The sequence below is a fragment of the Sesamum indicum genome, linkage group LG2 (genome assembly GCF_000512975.1).
Source record: "Sesamum indicum cultivar Zhongzhi No. 13 linkage group LG2, S_indicum_v1.0, whole genome shotgun sequence".
Classification (NCBI taxonomy): Eukaryota; Viridiplantae; Streptophyta; class Magnoliopsida; order Lamiales; family Pedaliaceae; genus Sesamum; species Sesamum indicum.
In genome coordinates, this window is record NC_026146.1 from 7200179 (window position 1) to 7220206 (window position 20028).

The following is a 20028-nucleotide window of genomic DNA, read 5'->3' on the forward strand; positions in this document are numbered from 1 at the left end:
TGTTTCATAATTGGAATATAATAAAACTTGAACGGGTTAAATTGGAGCTCGTTATAATATTTGAGAACAAATTATATTAATTAAGAAATTAGGAAGGACGTAATGGATATTTTAAGAAAAGTTAAATTAATAAATAAAATAATAATATTATATATATATGTAATGATATATACATTAGTAAAAAATATATATATATATATATACATACATATATATATAAAGGAAAGAGAAGAAAAAAAAAAGGAAAGGAAAGGATTTTGGGGGTGGGCCCTCACCCACCGCCCCACCCCCCACATAAATATATATATGTATGTTGAATAATTGCAATGTTACCAAATTGTAATTTCCTGTTTCTGCTTCATCAACCGCGCGGAGGAGGTAAGATTTTTAATTTTAATTCCTATTAATTTATATAATTATATTATTCAATAGTCTATTTATTAAATATTGATTATATTGAGTGATCTACCATTTAACCGTAATATTTTATGATTTTGGCTATTTAAAATAGTGTCGAATTAAATATTAAATCGGATATAAAAATGATATCGTTGGTTAATTAGATTATTAAATTTGTTAGATTTAAATATTATTATAGCCAATTTACACAATTCCATCGGAATGATTAGCCAAATATGTAATTCTATGTATTATTACTTAATTAAATTGTATAGCAATGATAAATTGACAGAAAACTCATAGAAATATTTCTGAAGTTATATTTTAGAAATATTATGTTATTAAAGAGGAAGAATGAGGTTTTAATGATAATTTAATTTAAGGATGTTATTAAAAATGATAGTTATAAATGTATAAGGGGTTTCGTTAAATAAATTCCTATGAATTACTTGATAAATTATAAATATTTTTATGAAGCCTATAGTGTCTAGTTATTGAGAAGAACTAGAAGGAAGATTTATATTTCGATAGAAGTGGAGTATTAAAGAATTATTGAAAATCGTACGAATAATATTTAATATTATATTTAAAAGAAGTTACGATATTCTCGATATGTTAATTGTATGTGGTTTAATAACTCATTATAGGATACGGGGGTAAAGTGAAAAGACCGAACCACTACCTATTATAGGATACGGGGGTAAAGTGAAAAGACCGAACCACTACCTATTGAATAGATAAAGGCGTTGTAAGGGCGAGGTAAGTAAATAATTGGTATTATCTATATATGTTCTCTTTATTTGTGGTATTACTATTATATGAATTTGTGGTTTGTGCTGACATTGATTTATCTGAAGTATATGAGTGATGGATGATTTGATTTGATTGACGGTATTGTGTACGTGGAATGAGGAAATACGTTGAAATATTATGTTTGTTGTTTGATGTGTTGTGGATATCTGAAAATGAGAATATGTTAATATATTGTTTTATGTTACTAGTTGTTTACAAGAATGGTGATATGTGGAAATGATGGAGCAGCGGAAATTGAATATAATTGTGGTGTGAATACCCCTTGATGTGTTGAAAAGCCTATAAGGCGAAATGAAATGAAAAGAGCTTTAATGCGATATGAGAAAGAAATGAAATGAAAAGAGCATTGATGCGATATGAAAAAGATGTGATATGAAAAGAGCGATGCTGCAATATAAAAGAGCTATGATGCGAAATAAAAGAGGTATGATGCGAACTGAAAGAGCTATGATGCAAAATGAGATTGATGAGCCGGCTGTCAAGGGGATTCACTTGAATTTATATAACAGTGAGATTGAGTTGACGGAAAAAATAATATCACATTCTGGTAAGCAAACTAGGAAAAAATAGAGTTTGATTTATTGTCTTATTATGAGATAGTCATGTGGTGTAATAAAGTTGATTAGGTTGGAATTAATTGATTGTATTCCATGCGTGTTGCCTACCTATCTTGTTTGGGCTGTGTTTGACATGCATATATAGATAGGGCTGGTTATTTACTTACTGAGTGGCAGGCTCATCCCTCTGCTGACATTTTCATTCAGGAATAGACTTTGAGGCATCTGACTGTTGAAGAGTAGGTCTACGCGCTATACTCAGGCAAGTCGGGCCAGTATGCTGTTTTCTCCTCTTTGTCAGTTAGAGTACAAATCACATTTTGTTGTATAGAGAGAACGTAAGCGTGGAGATTACTTATGATGGACTACGTGTGGTGTTTGACGTGCATATATGATATTGTAGGTTGATTACGCTTGTTATGACGTTGGGGTTACGTATACATATGGATTAAATTATTTTGTGCATTTATGTTTATAAATACAGGGTTTACTATAAGTATGATGTTTAGGGTAGATATAGTCCTTATAGCGAAGGGGGTGCTACACTGTTTATATTGTGGATGTCTTCCACTACAACATGTAGGCATTTTTGCATGTGTTAATCTTCATGACTGTTAAACTTAATTCCCTTTTAAACTTCTTCATACTATAGTAATATGACAGAAAGGTCTGATTAAGGGGTGAGAACTCACCCATCAATTGAGACATGACCATCATTTACTATTTTTGGGGCATACTATATTGGACTTGATGTTAGCCAGCCTCACAACCATCGCCAACTGGAAGTTGATCTTTCGACCACCATACAATGGTTGGCCGATCGTGCATACAACATAAAAAATAGATAACCTGCAGACTTTACAAACGTATGCTTCCCAGAGTAAGAACTTGAGCCTGCCTCATCAAGATTTGGTAGAATGAAGCTATGACCTACTGACTTATCATATGAGGACAAATAGTTAGGCGCAACAATATCATACACCATCCTTTCATCCTAGTTGATTTTCTAGTAACCGCCCCAGTTTATTATCGTGTTAACTACAACAGAAGTTAGCTTAATACTCAAGGCAGGAGGATCATCATATTCCTTGTATATCCACTTCTGAAATTTTGTTAATGCTACTACCGAAACATAGGTACATAAAAAGTATAATTTAATTAACTACACATTTTCTCCCACATTCAAAAGAACAGTATGCACACATAAACATACATATGTATTTTCCTAAATATATATTTACATGCCAAAAGAAAAGGTTTCAATTACTTGCACCTCAAACTTTATTTCAAACAATATGAACTGAATAAAATGAACTGAACTGTTCAATGGGGACAAAACTAGCAATCCAGTGGTTAATAAATATAGAGAAAGCTAGTGTTTGTGGATATGTTTTATGATATAGGAATAGAATACAAATGAAATGATACTTTCAATATACCTATGAAAATGCAAGGGATATAAGGGAAGTGTCTAACCAAAACAAATCAACGTCACTTTTGGGATGAATTTTGTGCCAGGCATTTAAACATTGCAATGGGATAATACCATAGTTGCAAATTTAACATTAAAATTTGGAATGAAAATAGTGACCGTGGAGATATCCATCCCAAAATCATGTGAGGAACGACGACATATCAGAGCTTGTGGCAAATTTATCGCATGTTGTGAAGAGTTTTGCAACAGCCTGCAATTTCAAGAGCCATACATCCCAAAGACATTCAGTACCATCGTAAATAAGTAATATCACATTTCCATTGCAAAATCCATCTAAAAATTGCTATGAAATATGTGACTGAGCAACCGCTGGGAAAGTTTATCAACATCTTGTGATAGATTTTTGTGATAATTCTAAAAATCTTGGTAACATCCATCAAAAAATTATTATAGCAATGGGCAACAATTTAAGACTCGTCACAATTATGCGTCCTGTTGGGTGGAGGGCCCATTTACGGTTACAAGTCAATGAGTTTCAAACCCTCAAAATTTACAAGCGGATTATATATTACATATCAAAATACACCAAGTATCAAAGCAGTAAAAATTAAACACAAAAAAGGCTCAGAGAGTCAGATCCATTGTTTTGGCTTTTACGCACAATCACAGAGATCGACAGTCGAAAACACCCACGGTTGCTCAAGTTTGGCACTAAGCACTTTGGCCACAAATGCCCTTGGTTTTCACACTTAGTTCTTGCATACACTAAGTTGCCCACAACCACGAATTGATAACATATTTATAAGGCGGCCCTCGAAGGCAGAATGGAGGAAGGAGGCGGTGACAAAGTCCCAAGAAAAAGCCATGGAAACAGCGTAGAGAAAGAGAGAGATCGATTAGTGAATGAGAGAGGTTAGGATTTTATTTTTCAGCACTTGGGTCGGGTTGTAACGTGGGCTTGGGCCGAACTTGAGCTATCCAAGTGGTTGGGCCTACCATTTGGTCCTGGGCCACAAATTTTTCCAACACTTCCCAAGTTGAAGGAACTGCACATAAGGAAGCAATTGAAAAATAGTTATTCCTCCATGTTTATAGGTGCATAGAAGAGGTCTTTCACGAAAACCTCCTTTTAAACGTCGACTATAATTATCTATTTATACAAAATCGGAAGGATAATTAATAGCCTCCATTTTCATGCTCTTTTTCATAAGGAAGCCATGTCTTCCTTAATTTTGTTAGTGCTTTTGTCTTGCTCCACTTTGGTGATCAGCACCAAAAATGCATCCGACAGCAATGTCTCACAAGACAAAAGCATATTCATACTAGCTGGACAGAGCAACATGCCAGGCCGAGGAGGACTCAAGTCTGGTATGTGGGATGGATATGTCCCTCCTGAATGCCAATCAAGTCCAAAAATCCTCCGGCTCAATGCCAAAAATAAATGGGAAGAGGCTCGACCGCCGCTCCACCACGACATAGATTACCTAAAAGCTTGTGGGATAGGGCCCGGGCTGTCATTTGCCAATTCAATTGTGAAGAAGAACTTAAGCATTGGGGAAATCGGTCTTGTTCCTTGTGCCATTGGAGGAACACAGATAAGCGAGTGGAGGCGTGGCGGCCCACTCTACAATCAACTCTTGTCGAGGGTCGTGCAACATTGCAAGGTGGAGGAACAATTCGGGCTATTCTATGGTATCAAGGTGAGAGCGATAAGTGACCAAAAAATCAGTTGATTAGAGATTTTGAAGACCATCAATCTTTATTTTAACTGTTGTACCGTGATTATGGTAAGTATTCGTCTCTGATACATATTTGTGTAGTGCTTACCAATTACGTTAAGCACTACTTTGACGTCACAATAAATGCCCACAAACCATTTAATGACCCATATAGTTGGGTTGCGCATTGGGTGGCGACTATAAAATCAACTTTTGAGGATTGGTCTAAAATGTTTCAAGTAGACTGGGCATCGAGAGTCCTCTCAGAACTGCATTCATTGGATGATTGCCGCATTTCATTGGCGACAGACGTTGGACGACTATGCAATTTTAGTGGTAGTTGAAAAGGTGGTCAACTGACTGCACTGACTCATGGGGATCATCACATGGAAACTTCGGAAGCTTGGATGGTATGACTCGAATCCCCGACCCTAATAGTATGGTAGTAGTCCTCAAACTTGTGGAATCACGGCAGTCACGTGCATACGATGATTGTATCTTAGATCTGCGTGAGAGGTGATTGTCTCACAGACATGATTATCATAAGCCTTGTCCAATGCAATCGGAATATGTAGTGAGGATGGTGAGTTCCAATAAGAGTATCTAGCCTAAATGTGCTTGTTTTATTTTTTTGATATTGAGGTTTTCTTATAAACAATTAGTTAAATTTATAATTGTCTTATGAAATAAGTAAATAATAAATTAAGTCACACAAAAATTTATATATAGAAAAATAATAGTTAAGAATATATAATGAAACTTAAAAAAAAAGGGCCCAACAAACCCTGTCCAAGACCAAATAATCCTGGCCCACTGGGTTGGGCTGGTTCCAAGTATTGATTCCTGGGACCGGCCCAGGATCAGTTCAGTTCTAAGTGGGCTTGGGCCAAAGCAACCCAGTACCAAGGGAGCTTGGGCTGAACAAGATCATCTTTTTATTGGTTTAATTCGATCTTGAGTTGGGTTACAACCCGACCTACTCTGCATCTTGAGTTTAGAATGCCAATAAGTTTTAATCAGAGATCGTGGAAATAATGCAATTTATTCCCTTTGATATGAGAAATGAACAAAAATCATGTGAAAAATAAAATAGCAAAACTTTTCTTATATTTTGAAAAATGAAGCAAATATTTACTTCATTTTTCAAAATGCAGGCAATGATTTGCTAGTTCTTTTTTCAAAATTGCTCATTTTATATATTATAGGGGACAAGTTGTATTTAATTCTTATATAAATCCGTCTTCTGTAAGCTACAGATATAGGAATGACTCATCAACATCTCTGTTACGTGTCTCCTCCATAAATTTCCACAACATAAACCAACACCACTCCGCCACACACTATTTATAATACAAGACTGCCTGACTTGCACACCAAACCAGACCTCATACTCTTCTTCTCAGTGAAATCAATCTGCCCAACTCCATGAATACTTCAAAGGTATGAAACATCTGGAGAAAAAAACAATTTAAATGTATGGGGTATATATTATGCCGATTTCACTGTATCTATATATGTATATGTACAAAAATGCAGAGTATTTTTATGTGTTTTCGAACGCATGCAGGGTACTGAAAGGATTAACGACGAAGGTGCGGTGGAGATAAACGTGGAAACGGTGGACTACCGAAAGCCGGCGGGCCGCGACAAAGACGCCGTTGAAGAGAAGGCGGAGGTGACTCATTTGATCCGTTCCGACTACAAGCCCGGAACCGGTAACGTTGTGGCGGAAGCTGCCGGGAAAGTGGCTGAAAAATTGAAGTCCGCTGAGGAGGCAGTGTCTCAATCCATTGGCCTCAAGAGCGATAAGAAAACGGAGTGAACTATTAAGCAAGTATTCGAATAGTACGAAGTATATGAATTGTGGAGTATATATATGACTTGTAGTTTTAGGCGTTGACGTGGTGGCTGATGATCTTCATTTTGTGCTTCAAATTAATTATGATGTGGTTTTGATCCTTTAGCGTTGATTCAAGTGGGATTTATAAGTTCTAATCCAGCACCTAAATAAATGTAGGCCATGTTTATTATAGGATACGGGATGATTCTCCAAATAGTGAATTTGGGATTTCTTGTGGAATGGTGGCATGAAAAGAATTTTTCCGTCCTCTATCTATGTTTTATATTATTTTTTGTATTTTCACTTTAACAATATTAGATTCAGTCTTTTGACTTTTAATTTTATTTAGATTTTGTCCATTAAAATTCGTATCTTGTTTTAACCATTTTGCTTTCAAGTATCGCAAGTTGTTGGTTTTACGAATTTTCTCCAACCACGCAACTGCAGCTGATGGTTTGCAGGCACTTGATTCTTTCAATAACAAAACAGCATAGTTTTATTTCATTTTCTATCTGAGGGTATAGAAGACACTCGAAAACAAAGAATTAATAAAATTTGTGTTCGAGTTAATAAAATTTTTGAAAAAACAAGTGGAATAGAAGATTTTTTTATTGAAAAAAAATTTAAAATATTATATGGATACTTCTTCCTTTATAGGAGGAGATAATTATTTAGCCTCTCATATACAGAATTATACTCGTTGGAAAATTCCCAAAAAAATTAAAAATTAAAACTACAAAGATCTGGAATACCCAAAATGTTATATTTTAAAGAGTTGGAGAAAATTTTCAATAATCTCTATCTGTTGCATTGCCTCTTTATTTGTAGACATCTGCGGACTGCAAACACGGACTTTAAACTTATTTATTGATGACGTCATTGCATTCGTCGCCTTTCTTGTCTTTTTCAGTGTCGTTATTGCATTTGTCATCACCGCATCCTTTCCAGCTGTTCATCATGATGGCCTTGTCGATTTTGTGATTGCTTGCTGACTTTCCTGCTTTGCTGATTGTTGCCTTTTGTTGTATTTTGCCGACAGTCTCACCTTTGAATTTCTACATTCTGCAGCTTTTACTTCGTCTTGTAAAAATCTTTTCTTTTACCCTTGTTCTGTTTTGGTTTAGGTTTCTTTTAGGTTACATCAAACTTTTGTCCCGAACAGGGGTTTTTCTTGTTTTTCACATAAAGGGCATATGTGGTTATGCTCTTGGTGAACATACAACATGTTGCATGAATTAATCCTCATAGCCTTGGTTGCAAGCAGCTTGTTCTCCCATATAAGCATTCTCTTTCTCTCGAACATGCTTTCTGCGAACTTGGTGCTTATCTTAGTCATGGAGTTTAACAGGAATGATCCATTTATTTGTGTGAAAATATTTTAAATGGATACTTGACGTTATCCATCTTGGTGAAACAGATCCATAAACTTCGAGCTCTTTTGGTGGATATATCATCCTCACTAATGGTTAATACCAACGGAGCTTTTCCTAAGCCAGCTTGGATTCTATTGAAAACTACCATGTCCGATCTTTGCAGCTTGATAAAATAGAATGCTGGATGAGACCCTTTTCTTGCAGTTTCTGGAGTGGTTGATATGAATGTTAACTCCAAAATATCTCCCCTTTTCAAGTGGAGGTTGTTTTGTCATGAATCATAGACCGCCCCACTAATTCATTCTGAAAACTCTAAAATTTCAGAAAACTTGGTGACATAGTATAAAATGAAGCCAGAGCTCCAAAATCATAGCATTCCCGGGACATCTTCCATTTTGAACCTTTTTAACATCCAAACTCTGTAATAATATGCAGACGTTTCGATTAAGGTCTTACTTGGGTTTACTCCTTTGCGAGAAATCAATTTTTCCAACATTCTCTACTAAACCTGCCAAGAAGAAGAAGAAGTTATCAAGTCGTTAGTATTACCTTAGAGGTGTCTGTCATCGGCCTAAGGCTAACCTCTCCGACGCTACAAGTCTAGAGTCCTGTGCTTTAAACGTAGGTTAGAGCTCTGCTCTCTCAACTCGCGAGTCAACATCGAAGGCGATGCCTTTCGCATTGGTTCTTGTAGGTTGTTCCATAGTAAGGTTGAAGCAACCATGCTACTTCTTATCTCGATTTGGACAACGTCAAGATCATTTCTTTGAATTTTCGGTCACTTGGGCATTCACCGCTAACCGTGCAAACTTCTTATCAAGCTCCTCAAGATTTTCTCTGAGGTGTCTGAGCCTCAATATGATGAAGTTTGCTTCAAATGCCTCCATCTCTTATCAGGAAATCTGCAAGAACATTTTCGTGATTTCTCAATTTGCCATCTGATAATATGAGCTTTCTCAATTTTAGATTTTGATTTATTTTTCAAGAAAACCTTAACATTAATATTATCAACTTTTAATGTTAATTCTTTAGCAAGAAAAAATAAAGGTCATTACTTAAAAACCTTCTGGACCACAGAGAACTCCTTCTTATTAATGTGTCAGACTTGGATTTGTTGTTCTGAGAATAGCCCTCCTGTATATCTATAAGGTTCTTCTCCTATAGTAGTCTTTTTTTGAGCACTGCTACTCATCTATAGCCATTGACTTCTGTGTAGACTACCTATTCATCCTTGTCTTGTCGTATGGCAAGCTTTGGCAAATTACTGCAAACTTGTTTCAGGTCATGAAACCTTTGAGTGTGAATTTCTTCCCACTTCAACTTCACACTTTCCATTTTCCTTCAAAAGTGGTCAGAAATCTTTTTTATATTTCGCAAGATCCTTAATAAAGATACTAACAAAATTAACAACTCCCAAAAGCTCTACAAATGCTTATCATCCATGAGTATGTACGAAAAATTGCGCGGATTTTCTCCAGAATATGATCCTGTAACTCAATACCTATTTCGTCAATGAGAATTCTTAAAAATTCAATTTTATTGATAGCTATAGTAGCTTTTTTTTTCGAAAAGCAGTAATCTTTCTCTATGGCATGCATCAGAAAATATCTAAAAATATTTAATACGATCTTTCATATTCTTAGATGCAATCAATATATCGTTAACGTCGACAAACATGAACTCAAAATAATTTTTAAAAAAGATTATTCATTTTTCTTTGAAATATTTGAGGTGCATTGGCTAATCCAATTGGCAGCATTCTAGATATATTTTTCCTGTAGTGTGGAGAATGCAATAAATTTCCTTGATTCACTCTCCATCTTGATCTAGTAAAAACTAGATTTGCAATTGAATTTAAAAAATACTTTCGCACCTTTAATGCTATCAATTAACTGCTCTCTACTAGAAATATAATAATCATCAAATTCCAACATTTTATTAATGCTTTGATAGTTAATTATCAACCTGAATTTACCTCTTTTTATCTTACCATGATTTCTTACTAAAAAATCAGTCTACTGAAGAAGAGACTCTAGGTTCGATGAGTCAAAAATTGATACACTACAAAAAAAAATATTTTACTGTAATAGTTTTTGTAACGATCGACTTAAAATTTTGTAGCCGCTTTTTAAAATTGGAACAACTTTTGTAGCTGACAAGGCTACTTTGCTGCTACCTTTATGGCTGCAACCCGCTAATCTATCAACTTCTCGGTATTTCGAAAGTCGATGACATTCAGGTTGAGCACGGCGTGATATGGATGGAAGGGTTGGAACATGGTTCTCACCCAAGGTGTATTTTCTGGCACTCTCCTTGGATTCCTCCCTGGATTTTCTCTAAGTCTGGTTTCCACAAACATCAGTGTCACATTGGTGTGGAAATTCATACTCTCTCTCATTGGATGATCCTATGGAGGATCATTGGAATACTTTCCTCCGTTGGTGGTAGTGCTAGAGTGATCTCATTGGTTTGTATATTGACTAAGTCCAGAATCCCGAGCTAAGAAAAAGATTCAACCAATTCCTGTAAATCTAATCGATACGCCCTCATTACTTCTATTATTTTATGGATTTTATGGCTACAATGATCAGATCGTCTCTTGTCTTGGGCTTTCGAATCTCCATTGCCTTTCACTTTTGATGTCGGAAGGATACTGGTCCAAGGGCGTCCCTAATCTGCTCTTGTCTGGATTTGGATGTTTGAGGGTTTTTCCTTTGGTTTCTCTTTAGGTCTGTAACTTCTGTCTTCAGATCTGTAAAATCTTTGTTTAAATCAGAAGGATCTTAAGGATCTCATCCACCTTTTGGCTCAAGGTGTCTATTTTTATAGGTATTTGGATTAACTTATGTCCTTAGTCTTGAACTATCTTTTGAATTTCTGTTAGATCTTATGAGATATTCGAGGTATCCGGTTCAAGTTATTTCCTATCAGTCCCTTTAATCATAATAATCATAATTTGTAGAACTGTATTAGTAATAGAAATTTTTCGTTCCGTTTCCCCTTGCTGGTATTCTACCATGGACTTCGGTTGCTTGTAGGCCTTTCACAATATTTCCTTGTAGCAGCCCATGAATCTGGTGAATTCTCCACCATCCTGCTTGTTCCTCCTTAATAAAAGTAGAATCCCACTCCGTGCCCTTATCTAGAATTTCTAGGACAGAATCATTTCTCTGTCTTTCCAAGATCTAAGAATACTCCTGGGTGTTACTCAAAACATCATTCAGTGTTTGGAAATAATCTTCTCTCCTTGGTAGAATTTCTATAAAGAAGTTCCATCTTAGATCTTTCAAAATCTGAAAATATTTTCTATTGTAACTCGACTCTCATTCGGTTCCATTCTCTTAAAAAGTATCCCCCGTTAGTAGATAAAATATCTAAATATAATATAATTGAATATTTTTTCAATAGACTTAGGCTCTAATACCATTTTTTACTGGTATTAGCAATAAAATGCAAAATGAGTGTATATAGACTAAAAATATTTTTTAAAAGTTGCACAGGATTAAAATTGTCCAAACATTTGTCAGATAACCAAAATTTAAAAATTTTATAAGTTACTGGATATGAACATAATTATTGGACTAAAATTAATATGGGCATACTTAGCGGACTACAATAATAATTTTTTTAATTTTATAAGTTACTGATTCATAGGTTATTTATTTGTTTTAATTTTTTTATTTATATGTTGATTGTCATTAATGTGTGTTTATTCGGGATAATTTTACTTCTCATACCTAAAGTATATTTTTTTTTCAGTTTTAGTACCCTAGGTCTTCAAGTAATCACACCTAGTACCCAAAGTTTTAAATTTTTATCTGCCCGAGTACTCTCTGTTAAGTTGACCACAAAACAAACCGTCAATCCAATTTTTGAGGAAAAATTACGATTGAATTTGTCTATGTAAGGGTATATGTGGTTTTTACTTTATTCGACACACAAAAAATTCTATTTTTATTCATTTTGATTTTAATTTCATAATTGAGAACAATAATTTAAAAAAAATACATATTTAATTCAATTTTTATAAAAAATTACCAATTTTATTGTATAAAGTAAACTTTTTTCTTTTTGCTTGGTCACAATGTAAATGTTGTCATACTCTAATTTTTCATACTTCTTTAATTATTTTATCAAATGATTTTTTTGAATTTTCTTTTACTAGTTAAATAGAAAGTTTTAATAAATTTATAAATAAAATTCTTTCAGCAAAAAATAATAATTGAAATATATTTTTTATTTTGTGCAAAAAGCAACAATATAATATATCAAAGTATGGGTAGTCAATCTTATTTGACTCAAACACCCTATGAGTGGATTATTCGACATTTTTTCTTTATATGTTTCTACGAACAATGTGAGTAGTGATCGAATATAAAACTCAGTTAGTTTTTTTCTGAATTATTACTAGTCGGTTATCTACATTACTTCACATTTAGCATGCGTTTTTTTTTTTTCATAATAATTTGAATTGGGAGAAAATATTTGAAATGGTGTTTCTATAATGATTTAAATTAGTATTTTTTTTATTATAGAAATTGGGTTAAATAAATATATTTCTATAGGGTTAAATGCAAATTACCCCCCTGTGTTATGCAAATTGAGCAAATTACCCCATTTGAAAAAAAAAAAAATTACCCCCTTGTAAAAAGAAAAATAGAGCAATTACACCCCTCACGTGAGTTCGTGTAATTCACATATTCTTTTAATTTTTTATTATGAAATTATATTTTTAGCCTTATTTAATAACCATTAGATCTAATTTGAATCTAAGGTCCAAATTAAACTATTACATCTACGATCCAGATTTTGATTTTTTATTTCAATCGATAGTTACTATTTAAACAAATATACAAACTTAAAAATATAAATGAAATGTATTTATATATTATATATAATTAATAGTTATACATGTATGTGTATATATATATAGAGAGAGAGAGAGAGACTGTAGGGTTTAAAAACCCCTTTGTGGTATTCCTTTCAGAAGTTCCTAATCAACTATTGCAGAAGAATGGAGTACAAAACTCCTTAAATAATTACAGGCCGAAAATATGAAGAAATACATTAACAAAATAAACAGAATAATGAATATGAATATGAGAATAAGAATAGGCTCCGATATTGCCAGATCCAAACCACATACGCTCAAAATACTCAGTTACAGAGAATTAGCCACCACAGACAGCCACACCCACGGTTATACCAATGAACCACACTAAAGGATCACAGAGATCTCACTTTTAACTCGGTCACAAAGACCCACTACAGAGCTCACTTAGAACTTTTAGAATGAAGGAGAAGAGTGTGTGTGTAGTAATCTGTTCTAAGAGCCGAAGGGGAGAACCCCTTTTAAAGGGGAGAACAAACTGTAGATATGGAAGTCTATGGTGGCTTTCCAAAAGCCATTAGGTTGGCTTTGGGAAGCCACCACCATTTCTGGTGGTGAAGGAAAGAAAGAAGATCACATAATATCCATGGCGGAAAAAGGAGAAGAAGAGAGAATCACAGACTGTCGGCACAAATGAGAGGGAGAAGAGAGAATGAGAGATATTAGGGTTAGGTTAGAATAAATAGGTAGTGAGATGAGTCGGGTCACCGAGTAGTGGGTTGGGTAGGTTAGTGGGTAGCCAGGTGGGTTGGACTTTTATTAGATGGGCCTACCATTAGAGGTCATTGGGCCATTTTTATAATAGAGACAACGACGGGGGAAGAGGGAAGGGGAGGAGGAGGAGGGCGAGCGATGGGGAAGGTGGGAGGGGGGGAGGCAAAGGGGAAAGGGGAGAAGGTGGGGGGTCAGCGATGGGGAAGGGGGGGCCTAGAGCGGGCGACGGGTAAAGGGGCAGGCGAGGGAAAGAAGGGGGAAGATGGGGGACACCGACGATGGGGAATGGGGGCGGGAGATGGTTGGATCTACCCTTCCCATAGCCAGCAACACCAAAATCCATGTTAAGCAAGAGCTCGTAGACTCTAATCTGGTCCATAGAGTCAAACCCAAACCGAATTCCACCACCTCTACTGCCGTAATCGAATTCTTGAGCTCCGATTCTTTTTCTTCCGATGATGATAGCTCCATCCCCAGCAAAAGTAATAGTGAGAAAAGGAAGATAAAAACGACGGTAGAGGACTTTAGCGCATTATTGTTGGAGGGGAAGGGGGGAGAAAGAGGGGGCAGAGGCAGGGGCAGGGAGAGGGGGTGCCTGTGGCCGATGGGGGGGGGAGATTTTTCCTTTTTAGTTTTAAATAAAAAAAGTATACATTATTAAAAATATTATATATTTTATATAAAAATTAGTGTTGATATATATTATAATTATTAATAAACTTTATATATAATATATTATATAAAAATAATATTTATTTTAAAAAAAATCATGCCCAGTCACGAGAGGGGCGATTGCATTACACACCTCCTCCAAGGGAAATTGCTTCAATTTGTATAACACATGGAGGTATTTGATATTTTTTTCACAGGGGGGTGTTTTAAATATTACCCATATCACAGGGGATATTATGCATTTGTTCTTTTTTTTTTATATTATTATCCTCAATTATAAAATTAAAATCAAAATAAATTTTTGTGTATAAATAATGGTAGCCAAACATGCCTTTGTATATATAAGATCCCCCCTAATTTTTCCTCCAAAATTGGGTTGACCGTTTGTTTTAACGGTCAACCTAACAGAGGGTACTCAGGTGGATAAAAATTGTCAAGTCTGATGACTTACAAAATTGAGATACTAAAACTAAAAAGGATGTATACGGGTACGAAAAATAAAATTACTTCGTGTTTATTAGGTTTGAACAAATTGGTTGATAGTGTGGCTAAATTACTTTATTGTTATAAATTAAGATAATTAAGATGGAATATCTTCTTAATCCATCAATTTTATTAGTTCTTGATTTCCCAAGCCTGAATTATTTTCTCAAATTTGGATTCACTTGCAACAAAAACCAAGCGTGACAATTTTTTTCGTCCGATGCAATGAAGATCGAGAATCTTTGGGTGGTTTCAAAAATTATATTTTTAAGGTTTGTTTTCATTTAATAAAAAAGTTCTTTCATTAAATTTCATAAAATTTGCTGATATTAACAAAAGAATATTATATTTTTTAAGGTTAATTTTATTACTTATTTATTGCAGGTCGAATAAATTTTTTTATGATAAAATTATCCTTATATATTTTTACACGTTAATACATATGAGGAGGTGTATATTTTCACTATGGCTAAATTGCATTTACTGCCCCGTATATTGGGGGGTAGCATTTCAGGAACTGTAGTTAAGGGTGTAGCAAATAGAATCCCAGAATTAAATTTTTTTTTTTATTAAAGGACTCCGGCAACCGAATTTTGCAAATTCGCCGAAAAATGCCTACCTGGACATAAATTAGGGTTCTAATTTGGGGCTTTTGCTGATGTGGCGGGGGGGTAAAAAATTATTGCCAACTAAGCTAAAAGAACACAAGATAAAAGAGAAAACAAAAAATAGAACCCAAAATAAAAGAAGAAGAAATATCTTCTCTCTCAAATCAATCGAAGCTGAAGACCAAAATCCCTAACCCCCTACACTCGCCATCCCATCGCTGAAGCTGAAGAAGACGATCGACCCCAACCTGCCACCATTTTCCCTGCTCCGAGCCCGATTGCTGAGATATCTTCCATGCCTAGTTGGACACAATGTTATTGTGGTAAGCCAGCTTACATTCGCACATCTTAGACTGACCAAAACCCAGGTAGACGATTCCATTCATGCCATGACTACAAGGTATGTAGAGAGCAGTTCGTTTAGTTCGTCTTTCCTTTCTATTTTTCCGTTTTCATACACTCTGATTTTTTTTTTTGGTGAAAAATGTAGAATAATGGGTGTAGATTTGTCCAGTGGAAAGATCCTTCAATGTGCTCAAGAGCAAGGTCTGTAATTCTTGGGTTGGTGAGGAAGATGAATCAGCTAGAAATAGAGAAGACAAAGATGGAAAAGAAGATGAAATTTTACTTCAAGTTGCTTGCCTTTTCATGGTTTTTTTTTTATTTTTATTTGGATGCTAGGAAGTCGTGCATAAATGGAGTAATTTGTGTAAAGAAGTGGATTTCTCTGTTGATGGTGTTTTGCTATGTAATTGATGGTGTTTTGCTAATTACATGGTGTTTTGCTATATAATTGATGGTGTTTGGTGTTTTGCTATATTTTAGTAAGGATTATGAATTTGTATTTTGATTGTAGGGAAGCTTCTGGCTTCCAAAACGCCTGCCAACAATATCAGTCATTCCTTCAGAGGAAATTTCTGAAGAAATTACACATATACAAGAATTTGACAAAGATGTTAGAATAAGTATTTCCTTGTTCTGCATATATCTTGGAAACTAACATGCTAGCAAATACTATAATTCAAGAGAAATACTGAAGATGTGGGCTTGCATAGAAAAACATTGAGAACATAAATAGGATTAACCAATTTGAAAAGGCATCATTCAACCATTGAGAACATAAATTTGCCAAAAGTGGTGATGTTTTTTCTTCAAACCACAATTAACGTAGAGATACGAGAGGAGATGCTCAAATATGAAGACTAAGGCAAATCAGAATTAGAACGTCTATACTTGGTTTAAGGAGAAAATCTGATACATTCCATGTTTGCTTAAGGTGAATCAAACAACTTTTGTCCAATAAGTTAATCTTAGTGCTAATAAAGAAGGAAGCAAAACTGACACACATAGGAAGCAGACAACCATAAAATTAGGAATTCCAAATGACCATATACTGAATTTTCCTCCTCAAAACACATTCTACTCAATGAACAGCACTATTCATATACATTCGTAACTCTGATCTGGGGAACAAATTGTTGAGCCATCAAGAAGACGCCAAACAAGTCAAAATGCCATTGTTGTGGCCAACATACCAAACAAGTCAAAATGCCAAACGAATAAGCCAAAATGCCAATGTAGTAAAAAGTACAAATGAAGTCTATTTTCCTACAGAGTTCTTGCTACTGCTTCCTGGAGGCCCTTTTGAGCTTAAGCTTTGCAAGTTTGACAATGTGATGAACTTCTTTTCCCCTTGCATGATAACTGGAAAATGTTCTTGGACTATATGTTGTGTCACACTGTATTGATACCAAGCATAGGAGGTGGGGCTCTAATATCTATCCTTGATGTTGCACTCCTGGGATGTCCAACACTATGTAGTTGAGAGTACATTGAAGGTCCCTTAGTGTACTGAGGAGAGTTGGAAACTGGATTGGGCACTTGGAGTGTAGTAAACATCTCATTTTCTGCAGATTGTGAGGTGACAAGGCTCTGCATGAACAGGGACAAGTGTCAAATAAATAAGCCAAGAAAGCTGCAAAAAGATGTAAAGTAATACTTACAGTAATTAGGGGTAGAATAATTTCTGCCTCATTGTCCACTTGCATTATTTCTGCCTCATTTGTCACCTTCCTTTTTCCTTTGTCTTTCCCCTAAGAAACATCACAACAAAATATGACAAGACAACTACAAAAAATACAAAATCTTAACAAAAAGACAACTAGAAAAAATGCTTACAGTAATTGGGGCTAAAATAATTTCAGCCTCACTATTGACCTTCTTTTTTCCTTTGTCTTTCCCCTAAGGAACATCACAATAAACTATTACTAAAAAAAATACAAAATCTTAACAAAAAATCAACTAGAAAAAATACTTACAGTAATTGGGGCTGAAATAATTGGAGCCTCATTTGTAACCTTCTTTTTTCCTTTGTCTGCCACCTGCAAAAAACATCACAAGAAGCTATCAGAAGTAGGAAAATACAACAGAAGCAAAAGTCTGTAATTTCACAAAATTGGGAACAAACCACTTTATTTTGAGATTGTTGTGTTGAAATCCTCCCTCTCTTCCTTACATTGAGCTTTGTTGGTAAAGCTTCATCAGCTCCAAATACATCAAAAGCTGCTTCTTCAACTGTCAAGTCTGTAATTTCTTCATAACACTGAGATTGATCTTTATTTGGGCATGTCCTTTCATTATGCTTCTCCTGGCCACACTTAGAGCATTTGACTGTTAGCTGTTGTCTTTTCACCCTCATTCCATTACCTCTTTTCTCTTTTTTCTTCTTTGTCATAGGCTCATCTGGATCTCTTCTGCGTGTAGTGGAAGGTCTACCACTCCTTCTGCCAAACTTTGGTGGCAATGGAGGTATGAAACATGTCTCATTCCACTGATTCTCACCACCCATTGGCATAATTGCACTTGCATATATCCTCTTGTAAGCAATTACAGAATAACAGCCATCAATGTAATCCTCAGGATCATCTTTTTCATTGAAAATTGCTGAGATGGCATGCTTACAAGGAATCCCACTAAGTTCCCACTTCCTACAACTGCAAGTATGGTTTGACAAGTCCAGTGCATATTGACCACCATCAAAGCATGATATCTGATAATGAAAATTGTCAGCTTTGATGGGAATACAGTCACCAACTTTTTCTATATGTTTGTCAAGTATTTTTCTTATTTTTGGGCAGATTCTTCCTTTCCATTTTACTTCAGCCATGTCCCTATTTTCCTGCAATCTTTTCATCAAAAATTCCCTTATCCACTCTAGCATAGTCAGTATTGGCTTCTCCCTAGCATCCAATATCATCATGTTGAAGGTCTCACAATAGTTGTTCAGCAACATATCACACTTTACATTTGGACTAAAGTGTGACCTACTCCATTGTTTAGGAGGTTTATCAGAAAACCAATCAAAAGCAGTTTGCTCAAGAACTTGGATATCCATCATTCTAGCCTTAAACTCCCCTTTGGTACATGCCTTAGCAGCTCTCCATGAGGCATGCTTGAATGCCAACCCTCTAAAACCTACATTTTTTAAGTTACTGTGCATATGCCTTACACAGAACCTATGAGGTGCAGCAGGTAATACTTCTTGAAAAGCTTGAATTAACCCCTTTTGTTTGTCAGACATAAAGACATATTCACTCTAATTTTCAATACCCAAATCAGTTTTCAACAAAATCAGAAACCACTCCCAAGTTTCCCTTGATTCTGCGTTTACAACGGCATATGCAATTGGGTAAAGATTGTTGTTTGGGACCAGTCCTACTGCAGTTAAAAGAATTCCCCCATGAGGCCCCTTTAAGTGGCACCCATCAACACCAATTATCTTCCTACAACCCTCTTTGAAACCATTTTTCATTGCTAAAAAACAAACATAAAACCTACTGAATCTGTTTTCCCCATCCACATCTTCAGTCCCCACAATGACAGTGCTACCTGGATTAGTTCTTCGAATCTCATCTGTATAATCCCAAAGTCTTGTGTATTGGTACTCAGGACTTCCCTCAAGTTTTTTCAATGCTTTCTTTTTGGCTTTATAAGCTTCATGTTTAGAGATATGACATCTAATCTCATTTATAGCATCCACTCTAAAACCCTTCACAGACCTCTTGGGATCAGATTTGAATTTGTCAAGATATTTATCACAGAGCCAACTAGACTTTACATTTTTAAGATTGAAAGTCTTGGCACACTTGTGTTTAGGGTTGTAATCCCTAATTTGAAAAGTGCATTCATCTTTTAGTTTATGAGCATGTAACCTCCAATCACAATCTGTATCACCACATTTAGCATAGTATCTGTTTGGGTCACTTTTTGTGCAAATTACATGTCTTCTTGTCTTAATTGCATGAGACTGAATAGCCTTTCTAAGCTCACCCTTTGTGCTAAACATCATCCTCAATGTAAATGTTGGATCAAAGTTTTCAACAGGATTAAAAATAGGGTAGCTAGATTCACTTTGCTCATCATCACTGACTTTATTTTCAATTAGATCAATTTCATCACCCATAATATCTGTTTCACCATCATCACTAGACCCACTTAGACCATCAGAGTTGTTTTCATCATCAAC

General features: G+C 35.2%; 3 protein-coding genes and 1 long non-coding RNA gene across 4 annotated transcripts; 3 read left to right on the forward strand and 1 right to left on the reverse strand.

Annotated features, from left to right (window-relative positions):
• On the forward strand, nucleotides 333-2012 carry LOC110013109. The gene is made up of 3 exons (XR_002288275.1): nucleotides 333-378; nucleotides 1091-1158; nucleotides 1977-2012. It is a non-coding gene; the product is annotated as an uncharacterized LOC110013109 (long non-coding RNA).
• Nucleotides 4422-4937, forward strand: LOC105155555 (probable carbohydrate esterase At4g34215). Its single transcript, XM_011071446.1, has one exon. It carries the CDS (start codon nucleotides 4422-4424, stop codon nucleotides 4935-4937), a length of 516 nt encoding a protein of 171 aa, XP_011069748.1.
• LOC105155524 lies at nucleotides 6270-6914 on the forward strand. Its single transcript, XM_011071415.2, has 2 exons — nucleotides 6270-6362; nucleotides 6490-6914. Exons 1-2 carry the CDS (start codon nucleotides 6348-6350, stop codon nucleotides 6742-6744), a joined length of 270 nt encoding a protein of 89 aa, XP_011069717.1. The 5' UTR covers nucleotides 6270-6347; the 3' UTR covers nucleotides 6745-6914.
• Nucleotides 17238-19965, reverse strand: LOC105155556. Its single transcript, XM_011071447.1, has 6 exons — nucleotides 19113-19965; nucleotides 18019-18977; nucleotides 17822-17884; nucleotides 17682-17744; nucleotides 17507-17596; nucleotides 17238-17435 (listed from the first exon to the last, which is right to left on the reverse strand). The coding sequence occupies exons 1-6, from the start codon at nucleotides 19963-19965 to the stop codon at nucleotides 17238-17240; spliced, it is 2226 nt and encodes a 741-aa protein (XP_011069749.1).